Source organism: Lepus europaeus, chromosome 15, assembly GCF_033115175.1.
Source record: "Lepus europaeus isolate LE1 chromosome 15, mLepTim1.pri, whole genome shotgun sequence".
Classification (NCBI taxonomy): Eukaryota; Metazoa; Chordata; class Mammalia; order Lagomorpha; family Leporidae; genus Lepus; species Lepus europaeus.
Window position 1 is genome coordinate 52,216,641 of NC_084841.1, and position 12,102 is coordinate 52,228,742.

The window sequence follows — 12,102 nt, forward strand, 5'->3', positions numbered from 1 at the left end:
TTTCAGGGCCATCAATTCATCTCCTGTGTTAACAGCACCCATCCACATGCAGCATTAGAGCTTCAAACTGACTTCATATCGTCCTCCTGTCACCACCACATCATCACAATTCACAAGCTGCTGCCCTTCAGAAGCCTACTTCCACAGCAAATTCCAGGGCTTTTTGTAGGTAAAATGCCATATTTATTGGACTACTTATGCATTTTTAACACATTAACAGGTGTAAAGCTACTGTATTTTTTTTTTTTTAAGATTTTATTATTTAGTTGAGAGGCAGAGTTAAAGAGAGAGGGAGAGACAGAGAGAAAGGACAATGTAAGGAACTGGGTCAATCCTAAGCCAGGAGCCAGGAGCTTCTTCTGGGTCTCCCACGTGGGTGCAGGAGCCCACTTGGGTGATCTTCCACTGCTTTCTCAGGCCATTGCAGAGAGCTGGATCAGAAGAAGAGCAGCTAGGACACGAATTGGTACCCATAGGAGATAGTGGCACTGCAGGCAGACACTTAGCCTATTATACCACAGCACCAGTCATAAAATTAATAGGCTATAATTTTATTTATTTTGAAAATATTTATTTATTTACTTGAAAAGCAGAGTTACAGAGAGGCAGAGGCAGAGAGAGAGAAAGGTCTTCCATCTGCTGGTTCACTCCCCAGATGACCACAATGTTCAGAGCAATCTGAAGGCAGGAGCCAGGAGCTTCTTCTGGGTCTCCTACATGGGTGCAGAGGCCCAAGGATTTGGGATATCTTCCACTGCTTTCCCAGGGCATAGCAGAGAGCTGGATCAGAAGTGGAGCAGCTGGGACTTGAACTGGTGCTTATATGGGATGCCTGTACCACAGGTGGTGGCTTTATCCACTATGCCACAGCACCAGCCCCTCAGCTGTCATTTTAAATGTGTCACTAATGACACATTTCCTTTCCTGTTTTGAGCATTGTGCCCCAGTCTCATTTTCACACACATCCTGCTTTTTTTTTTTTTTAACTGCATCATGTAGGAACACATATATCACACTGTGGTACAACTGTCAGTGGGATAAAATTATATTAATATTATAATCTAAGGCTCTTTCATTATGAAGATAACTGCATGTAGGAAAAAAGCTCAGAGAATCCAGGTCAACATTAAGTCTGTTTCCATAGAAACTACAGATGCTGAATAACACTGAACAAAACTGTGCTAAATGCACCATTACTGTTCCAACAACAGACTAAAAACTCTTGTCATGGACAGATCCAAAATAATCTCATCTCAGTGTGTAATGGATTTGAGTTTATTTATTACAAAAGGCACTGATAAAACTCATCATTGGCCGGCGCCGCGGCTCACTTGGCTAATCCTCTGCCTGTGGCACTGGCAACCCGGGTTCTAGTCCCGGTTGGGGCGCTGGATTCTGTCCTGATTGTTCCTCTTCCAGTCCAGCTCTCTGCTGTGGCCCGGGAAGGCAGTGGAGGATGGCCCAGGTCCTTGGGCTCTGCACCCGCATAGGAGACCAGGAGGAAGCACCTGGCTCCTGGCTTTGAAACTTTCACGTGAAAGGCAACTATAACAAGAACTCTGAATAAAATAACTTCATATCAGCTATTTCCTCACCAGTCCTTTGGTTAAATTAACATTTCAGCTTAATCTGTCTAATTTTCATGATCACCTGGCAGACTAAATGCTTCCACCTGGGGAACTGAAGTCGAGGCAACTGACAACATAGATTTTAGACAACTGACACAAGAAAGTTGAGTGTTAATCCATTTCACTGTCTGAATCAGTTTCTAGTGCCACTCGGGCCACTGGGCCCACTGGCAGCAGCAGTAGCAGCCCTAACCAGGTGAAGACCTGTGCAGAATCCTGTATGTAGGTTCCTTTAGTCTTTTCTCTTTTCTGAGCCTAATGATCCAAGCTTTGGTTAGATGCACCAAGCTCCCTAATATCTTTACTTTCCCATTTAAATCAACCAGACCCTATCTGTTGTTTGGAAGAAGAATCCTGCCAGCACAATGGTATCCAAAATCCATGTGAAACTGAATAGCAAGGCCATAAGGTAAAGCCCTTACTCAGCTAAGTTATCCCTTACCCCAGCCTTTACTGTTCTTTGTTCCACTTCTTTATAAACTTTGCTAAGGTTGTACAGAGTAATATAGCTGCTCCCCTTGAAGTTTTCCTTTCTAATCATGATCTTCAATTTAAAAAGTCTTAAATACTTATATATTTAACTACTTAAAAATATTTGAATGGCAAAATACCTTAAAAGTAAACTCAAAAGACACATAAGGGGTAGGCATTTGGCCAAGAGGTTAAGATGCTCACATTCCATATCAGAGTATCTGAGTTTGATCCCTGGTTCCAGGTCCCAATTCTAGCTTCTGGCAAAGCAGATCGTGGGAGGCAGCAGGTAATCACTAAAGTAATTGGGTCCCTGCCTTCCATGTGGGAGACCTAGATCAAGGTCTGGACTCCTGGCTTCAGCCCCAGGTTAGCCTGGAAGTGCTGGGTCTTAGTCCACCCGTACAGGATGGACTGGGTCCGAGGAAAGGTAAGTGCGCCGCTCGCCCGTTCCCCAGCCTCCCAATCCTGGAGACAATCAGACGCAGCGGGGAGCCAAGTCTAGCAAGGACTCATTTACTTCCTGAGAAACAGAACCTTTTATAGCACAAAACTGCAGAGTCATTGGGGCAGGGCTAAGGACCAACCAATCACTTAAAAATTCACCTTACGGGGGGCTTTCTATAGGACTAGCCATATGTCTATACACTTGTTACTAGTTTTGTTACCTCCCTTGATGTTGTGCAGCCAATCAGTTTTAGTGGTAAACAACTTTGGATTCCACCCACCTTACTTCCCCTGGGCTCCATCATGTAACTAATTTCCCCACATGGAAGTTTGGGGAGTGAACCAGCAGATGGGAGCTCTGTCTTTAAAAAGACAAATGAAAACTTAGGAGAAAATATTTGCAAATAATAGGACCAAGAAAGGACAATTATCCCAACCTTATAAAACCTGGCAAATTATTACAAAAAAAGACAAATAGTAGAAAAAATGAGCAGAGAATCTGAACAGAAAATTCACAGAAAAGGAAACCGAAAGGACTGAAACATATAGAGATGCTCACTCTTATTTATAAGTGAAATGTACATTAACAACTATCCTGGTAGCAGAGATAATAAAGATTGTAGATAGTATGGGACAGAGAACCCTGTACATTGCTGGTAGGAGTATAAATTAGTTGTAATACATGGAGACTTCAAAAAGTTCATGGAAAATGGAATTAAAAGATAAGTTTATTTTGGTGCCAAAATAAATCTATGCATATGAATAGTCTAAAAAAGCTTGTGAAAAATGCATATTATGAAAAAACTAGGCCGGCCCCAAGGCTCAATAGGCTAATCCTCCGCCTGCGACGCCAGCACACCGGGTTCTAGTCCCAGTCGGGGCGCCAGATTCTGTCCCGGTCGCTCCTCTTTCAGTCCAGCTCTCTGCTGTGGCCCAGGAGGGCAGCAGAGGATGGCCCAAGTCCTTGGGCCCTGCACCCGCATGGGAGACCAGGAGAAGCACCTGGCTCCTGGCTTTGGATCAGCGTGGTGCGCCGGCCACAGCGGCCATTGTGGGGTGAACCAAAGGAAAAAGGAAGACCTTTCTCTCTGTCTCTCTCTCACTGTCCACTCTGCCTGTCAAAAACAACAACAATAACAACAACAACAACAACAACAAAAGAACAAACTATGCATAGATTTCATTTTTTTGCATCTAAATAAACATATCTTTAATTGTATTTTATCAGGAATTTTTTTTTTTTTTTTAAGATTTACATGAAAGGCAGAGTTACAGAGAGGGAGAGGCAGAGAGAGAGAGAGAGAGATCTTCCATGCATTGGTTCACTCGTCAAACGGCTATTAATAGCCAGAGCTGGGCTGATCCGAAGCCAGGAGCCAACCGAGCTTCCAGGTCTCCCATGTGGGTGCAGGGGCCCAAGGACTTGGGCCATCTTCCACTGCTTTCCTAGGCCATAGCAGGGAGCTGGATTGGAAGTGGAGCAGCCAGGACTTGAACCAATGCCCATATGGGATGCTGGCATTGCAGACAGTGGCTTTACCCAGTATGCCACAGCACCAGACCTCAGGAATTTTTGAAGTATTCTTGTACCATCTCTATGGAAAGCTAAGGGGCAAAATCTATCAGAACTATAAACATACATACTCTTATGATCCAGCAGTTCTACTTCTGTAAATTAATCCTCATTCATCTGCACAACTATGAATTGACTTAGTACAAAGTTATTCACTAAAGTATAATTTTAATAGTAAGTGAGCTGAAATAACTTAAATATCAATAGAGGACTGGATATAGTTATCATGATACACTGCTATTTGTATAAAAGAAGGGAGATTTCATATACAGATACTCCTTGACATTAAGATATACTTATGATTAATTTATCATAAGTTGAAAATATCTTAAGTCAAAAATACACTTAATATGCCTAGCCTACCAAACATGGCAGCTTAGAAACACTGTATTCTGTAGGGTACCAAAATGATTTCCCAACATGATCACTCAGCTGACTGGGAGCTGCAGCTAGGGGTGCACCCACATTGCAACAGAGTAGCATACCATACACTGCTAGCCAGGAAAAAGATCAAAATTCAAAGGAAGGTTTATACTGAATGCATTACCTGTTCTGCACCATTATAAAGTTGAAAAACTGTAAGCTGAACCATCATAAGTTGAGGTCCTTCTGTATTTATAGAATATTTCTGTTACTTAAGGGATGAAAAACTAAGCTAAGAGTGAAAAAAAGGTAAGAGATGTGTTACCACACACAGTTAGGTATCTTTAACAATGAAAGGTGATTCAATTAATTGTTTTCAAAAAACCTTCCTTAAACAAAACCCTAAGAAAAGTTATTTAAAAGATAGTTATTGTCATGCAAGCTTTCTCTGACATAGAGCAATGACTGTATTTTTAAATTCTTCAGAGAAGTTACATTGCAGATTTTAAATAAAGTTTTATTAACTGATGATTTTGGGAACAAATTTTAGAGGTTTCACCTCTTGTATCTGATGTACTAGCTTATGTAGGATAATACACTCATAGCTCTTAGACAAGACAGAATGTGTCAGGTGTTATAAAAGATATACAGGGGCCAGCGCTGTGGTGCAGTGGGTTGAAGCCCTGGCCTGCAGCACCGGCATCCCATATGGGCGCTGGTTTGAGTCCCGGCTGCTCCACTTCTGATCCAGCTCCCTGCTAGTGTGCCTGGGAAAGCAGTGGAGGATGGCCCAAGTCCTTGGACTCCTGTACCCACGTGGGAGACCTGGAAAAAGCTCCTGGTTCCTGGCTTCAGATAGGCTGAGCTCCAGCCATTGAAGACATTTGGTGAGTGAACCAGGGGATGGAAGAACTCTCTCTCTCTCTGTTTCTACCTCTTTCTGTACCTCTTTCAAATAAATAAAATACATCTTAAAAAAGAAAAAAAGACACACAATTGCATTAATATGCATGAAATGGTGGCAGGTAAGATGCTCAGCTCAGAAATTTGAAATGTCCTACAGATAGGTATGGACAACAAAGGAGGGCCAATAACAAAGGCACATAGGTGAAAAAGCACAGGAGATGTTCAGAGGATAACTGGCCAAGTCAGAGTTTTGCAAAATTGTAGGATGCATGGGAGGACTGTGACAGGAAAGGAAGAGTGACTTACTATGCTCAGAGGAATACACCTCATTCTTGCAGAGGTGGGGAGCATTGTAATATTCTTTTTAAGATTTATTTATTTATTTGAAAGGCAGAGTTACAGAGAGCGAGATGAAGAATTTTAGGGAGGCAGAGGCAGAGAGAGAGAATCTTTCATCTGCTGGTTCACTGCTCAAATAGAGGCAGGAAGAGAGAGAGGGAGAATCTTTGATCTGTTGGTTCACTCCTCAAATGGCTGCAAAGGCCAGGGCTGAGCCAGGCTGAAGCTAGGAGCCAGGAGCTTCTTCCAGTTTCCCACATGTATGCAGGGGTCCAAGTGCTTGGGCCATCCTCTGCTGCTTGCTCAGGAACATTAGCAGGGAGCTGGATTGGAAGTGGAGCAGCTGGGACTTAAACTGGTGCACATATAGGATGCTGGTGCTGCAGGCAGTAGCTTTACTTGCTATGCCACAGCACCAGCCCTACTTTGTAATTTTAACATTTTAGAAGTTTAAGGAACCTTAGCCATCAACTCACTTCATTATGGGGACAAGGAAAGTAAGCTTCAGAAAGGTTAGGTGGCTTGATGAGAACTGAAATCAGATGAAGTATAATTGAGAACACTTCGATGACAAAGAGACATAGAATGCTAGAAAAATCTTTATCTCTTTGATATACCTGATCAAAATGTTAATTTGGCCAAAGCAGACTTCATTGAAACGTTAACTTGGCTAAGTACACATCACTGAAAGAGAAACAACCCACCCTTGCCAAAATTTTTTTGTACCCAACTACAGGAGTAACACATACCACCACTTGTGCCAGGTCAAATCATTACAGAGAATGGTGAATAATTGATACGAATGTCAGAGCTAATTTGAACAACTCTGAATGAGAAAAAGGTTTTCAATGAAAGTAAATTTTACTCAAACGTGTTCAAATGTCATTTCTCTAAGAACAGAGTCTAAGATTTTCCTAAGAGTCTACAAAATTTCATTGCATTACTTATCTAATGGTAAACATAAGCTCATCCACTATGCTATGGAAAATCAGCTGAAGCACATGACTATAAAATAGACAAGGCTAATTTTCGGTGTGGCTTGTGGAAAGCAGCCTCATTACTTTGTATAGTTGTGCCTTACAATAATCACTAACAGAACTATTCCCAAGAAACACCAAGCTGAATTCATTATACCTAAAAAAGAATAATACTTGTCCCCCTTGATGATAACCCTAAAAGGTTACAACAGGGCCTTATTTCCCTTTAATCACTGGATCGATCACCCAAGAAATTACCTTAACATTTTCTGTATCTCTGTTTTCTAATGACACTGTATTGTACTTTTACAGCACTGTCATGGCGATTATCTCAGTTTTTGCAGGGCTGAAACTGTCTATGTCTTGCCATCTAGCTTAATGGCACAATTTAAGGTTATTATACTTTGATGCATTATTTTGAATTGAAAGAAGGTTAACATATCTATATCACTGGTCTAAGTTAAAGGGAATTTCAATAAGGGCTTTAAAAAAAAATCACTTGATTGTCCTCTTAAGCGGCACATTTTCATTATCAGACTTAAGCTTTTATGAAGGCTTGGACTATGACATTGTGTCCCCCAGCATGCCCGTGCCACACAGGTGCTTAAAAAAGCTTGCTCAAGCAACTGACAACAGCTCAACTTTGGAAGCAGTCATGTGATGCAAAGACCACCAAGGCTGACTTCCCTGACAGGATGTCTCGGGGATCTATTGCACTGGCTTGTCATTTTTTCTCTGAGGGCCCCTTAGATGTTGACACTCCTCAGGTGTCAGTCACAGACCTTCCCTCATGCCCTGCACACTCCACATGAGCAGTCATCTCCTCCCATGGCTTTACCTCGCGATATATGTGTGGATGACATCCAAATCGTCTTTGATTCTGACTTCTTTCCTGAGCTACAAATTATATCTTAGTATTAAGTATTTCCATTCCAATGTCTGATTAACCTCAGCTAGAAACTGAAGTGATTGTCATTCCCCTACACTCTGCTGGGTGTGAGATGTTGCTTCAATCAGCAAACATCCCACCCACTGCCTGACACTGAAACCCAGGGAAACCCTCTTCCCTCTTCAACCCACCCACATTTAACCAATCACCAATTCTTCGTGATTCTACCACCAAAAAATATATTTTTAACCTATCTGCTTCTCTCATTCCTCACTGAGACCATATCTTTGTCAGGCATCATCCCAGCTTACCAAGATTATTTCAAACTGGTGGCTTTGACTCCATACTGGCTTTCCTCCAATTTACTGGATAGCCAGACTGTTCGTTCCAAAATGTGAATCTGCTTAAAAGCTCTTAAATTGCCTCCTACTGTGTGTAGGACAATGTTCAAGCTTCTTGTCAATGGGTTACAAGGCTCTTTAAGGGCTGGAAACTATACTGTAAGTTTTAATTGCCTAGCAAATGGAATAGTGCAGATTGGCCTGTCATTGTTAGCTATCTCATAATAGGCAAGATATTTGACTTCTCTAACCCTCAGTTTCCTTGTCTGTAAGACAGGAATATTAACCCGACTCACCGTTGTGGCTCTGACTGTTAAATGAGACAAAATACCAACGTTTGACAGTATCTGATACATTTGACACATAGTAAACACTCAGAAAACATTAGCTATGGTTGTCTGATTTCTTCTTCTTGTGTTCTGACTTCTTTTCACATTTTATATTTCCACATATTTCTTCTTCCTGTATCTATCCAACCCTGACTACAATCTCCCCTCTTCCCACTCTAGCCCTCTTAGAAACCTCTAGGCTTCTCCTTAAATACCACATCCTCTGGAAATTCCTTTTGGCCTTCCCTGTACCCTGTTTGGTAGCCTTTCCATGTGTTTCCTAAGGCCTTGATTTTTGTCACAGCACTGTTCCCACTTTCTGTACATTTTTCTCTCTTGTGTGAAGAGCAGCTCTCTTTTGTTTACCACTGAATTCCCAGTGCTTAGCCGAGTATCTGGCATGCAGTAGGCACTTAATAGCGTCCATTTCCTCTCTCACAACTCCGGATGTGCTTGTCCCCAAACTGCAGTTGGTAGAGAAGCACTTGCAATGCCCTAAGAGCTGTCTTTAGAATAAGGTACAGAAAAGGCAGCCACACAACAAAGAATGTGGTCAAATAATGGGCGGGAAGCGCAGGTTTAAATAAGTTTGGGTTCTGAGCCGCAGGACTTTGCAGAACCTTTTGCACTGTGAATCCGCTGCAGAGCACCTGGTGGCAAGGCCATTAACGGCGAAGCCGGCCCCTGCTAGAACTTCCAATAAGCAGGTAGTTGCGGAGCAGGGCATCTCTCAAGCACTTCCTCCCCAAGGTTTACCGTCTGGGGCTCAGTGACCTCTGGACTCAGAAGCTGAGAGCTAGAAGGAACCTCAGATCCAACAGCGCTACTTCTTTTCAGTTAAGGAAACTGAGGCCGAGAAAGTCAAGGCCTGAAGTCTCAGGCCACACAGCAGCGGCGTGCAACGACCGCCCGTTTCACTCCAGCGACTTTCCAGTGCCAACAATGCCTCAGGCAACCCGGACCCTCCAGGAGCTCCAACTTGGGATTTTATTTTAAAGCCATACCGAAGTGAAGGTCAGGTTTTCTCAGGCGCCCGCCAGCTGGGGCCTACAGTTAGTCATTGCCCTTCCTTCTTCCCTCCCGTCCACAATACACTTCCCCTGTCATCCCGTGCCACTGGGGCTTGGCTGAGGGACAACGAGAAGGTTTCCTGCCTTCGGAGCTGTCCTGTAAACTTTCTGTTCATTCCAGGGCCGCCACCTAAAGCCCCTCTGCGCTCCTCCCCACCCCACCGCCCTCTACCCTGCCCCACCGCTCCCTTCCTCGCTCGGACGCACGCGTCCTCCTGTTAGTCTTCACCTGGGACTGCCATGCCGCTGGTATAAAAGGTCGCTGGAGCCCTCAGCTGTCGAGAACGCCTCTGCTTCCCGCCCGCTGCGGGGACAAAGTTCAGCCAAAGCGGCCTCCTCCCACTCGCTCTGAGGCACCTTCGCGACAGGCAGGGAAGGCCCTATAAGCCTCTAGCGATCCCGGAACCAAGAAGCTGCGGATGCAGTTTCCGGGCGAGTCATAGTGCATACTTCACCTGGTCTGAACCATTGTGGCTAACTTTTGGGGGGGGTGAGTGTGATTTGCACACGTTTATGGTGCAACAGGCACTATCAAGATTTATGGAGAGTTCCTTTTAATAGTGATACAACAATTTACAAATTATATCAAGCCAGTGAAGCTTTAGGATATTTTTATCATTCCGTTGACGATATCGGACTTCCCTTTCTCTGAGTTAGCGGTGGTCTGGTCTAGGAGGAACATGGCGGCGTCCGTGAGAGGCTAGTTTTGGGTAAAAATAGTGCATGGTGTTAATTGTCTTGCGTGTTACTGACCAACTGAAGCTTTCCCAGGCCATCTAACTTAAGGAAGCGTGTAATGAAAAGCGAACAGCTTTAGGAACCAGCCGTCCGCTCGCATCCCCAGTAAAGAACAGAGCCCTGAGCACTGAGCAGGATGAGCAACATCTACATCCAGGAGCCTCCCACAAACGGGAAGGTGAGCATTTTACCTGATATTATTACCTGGTTTCCCTAAAATGAGACCTCCCTGGTTCGGTGAGTTCAAGGACCTTAAGTTTGGAGAAACTACGAGATGTGTTGTCCACGGACAGTGTTGCATAGAGAACACCGAAGTTGTCACTTCTCAGCATGCACTTGGAAAAAATCCTTAACTGGAGGTTTCTCTAACAGCCTCTGACCCTATATCTTGTGTTAACCCAACTCAGGCTGGGGTTTTCCAGGATCTTAGGTTTGCTAAAGTGCATTTTATAGCGTGACATATTCTTTGTTTGACTTGGACAGCGTTAATTCTCCATTCTTTGTACGCCTTGCCTGTTAGACTCCAGACACTGTACTCGGTACTGGTAATAGAAAGATGGAAGAGGTCTAGTTGTTGCCCAGGAAAAGCTTATAATTTAGGCTGAGGGACAGGAAGGTAAAGAAAAACTTTATGTTGTGTCTGGTAGGCCTGCTTATGGAGAGGAGAGCATATTGTGGCAATACTGAAGAGTGAGCAACTAAGAAAGTTTTGAAAAACCTTGTGGAGAAAGTATCTTTTGAGCTGGTCTTATAATGTGAGATATTGTCAGAGAGAGTGGAGAATGGGAGATGTTACCACATTAGAATGGGAGAATGATTCTCTAGTTTGGTGGTCAAGGTAGGTGAATCCCCATCCAAGGTATTTGTGTACAGTATGAGACAGAGGAGTTAATCCTGGGATAACTGTCTTCTGAATTCTTGAACTGAGACCTAGTCTATATCACATATGGAATGTGATGAACTAAATAAGTGGTGGGATTGAAACTATATAATTGAATTAGGCTAAATTAAATTTACATAAAATATGATTCTGTTGCTTGCTTGTATCAAATTATTTATACAATCTTTTTTTTCCCTGACATTCGGTAAGGTGAATAGGGTAGTTGAAAGCAAAAACAAAAATGTTGTAATTTGTAGCAAAAATTTTAGTGGGCATTTTGGGCAGAATTAGTCTTGCAGTTCCTTATTGTTTGAACTTTTCCAGACATTGTAGCTTAGCATCCCCATCCCACTCGCCACCTTCACCCACCTTCCCACCCTTTCTCTACCTCAGTGTGAAAACCCCAAATACCTACCTTCTCATATTTTCAAATGTTTCTTGAGTGCACTGTCGCTCTCAGTTGATAAACACTGGTAAGTGTCCAGTAGGTTGCTCATCTGGTTTGCTGCTTTACCACTTACGTATGTCATCCTTGGTAAGGTAGTCTTTCTCCTTTTCTATGAAATAGCAAATCTCAGCCATGCCCTGCATCCCATCATTTTCTGACTCCCTTAATGTCTAGGTTTTTTTTTTTTATAGTATTTATTATGTATTTTTTTATTATATCCTCCCCACTGCTCTCTCCCCATAGCCTGTAAAAACCATGAAGGTGGAGTCAAGCATCTAAAATAGTGTTTGACACAAGGTAGAAGGAGTTCAAGTATTTGCTGGCTGCTAGATGAATTAATGCTGGTGTTTCTCTTAGCTTCTGAGATATATTAAGCATCAGTGAGGTGAAGTTTATACTGCTGCTAGTCGAGCCAGACTTGGTTGCTTTATTCTAGAGAAAAGTTTGACAAGGTCATGTAGATGAAAAGCTTTAGCAAGGATACATTCCAGAGTGGAGATCACTCATTCTATGCATATTTATTGAGCACCTAGCTCTTGCCAGGCTCTCTGTTATGTTTTTGAGATACAATGGAAAGAAAAACAGTAACATCCTCATTTTTTGGCATCACTTGAATGAAATAATCAGGCAAATAAATATGTAATTACAAGTTGTGATGAATATTGTTTTTCTTCTGAACGGAAAAGAGCTGATGGAGAACATG

The 12,102-nt window shown here is 42.9% G+C and overlaps 2 protein-coding genes across 4 annotated transcripts in view; one reads left to right on the top strand and one right to left on the bottom strand.

Moving 5' to 3' along the window:
• SREK1IP1 (SREK1 interacting protein 1) overlaps positions 1-9,752 on the bottom strand; it is a 45,518-nt gene extending 35,766 nt beyond the window's left edge. For all 3 annotated transcript variants that reach the window (XM_062212069.1, XM_062212068.1, XM_062212070.1), the window contains exon 1: positions 9,563-9,752. In XM_062212069.1, the coding sequence (XP_062068053.1) occupies positions 9,563-9,575 (13 nt within the window). In that variant the 5' untranslated portion in view covers positions 9,576-9,752. The remainder of the gene's footprint in view (positions 1-9,562) is intronic.
• A 225-nt stretch (positions 9,753-9,977) lies between these two features.
• The window catches only part of CWC27 (CWC27 spliceosome associated cyclophilin), a 239,760-nt gene continuing 237,635 nt past the window's right edge, over positions 9,978-12,102 (top strand). The window contains exon 1 of the mRNA XM_062211737.1: positions 9,978-10,249. Within this exon, the coding sequence (XP_062067721.1) occupies positions 10,208-10,249 (42 nt within the window). The 5' untranslated portion in view covers positions 9,978-10,207. The remainder of the gene's footprint in view (positions 10,250-12,102) is intronic.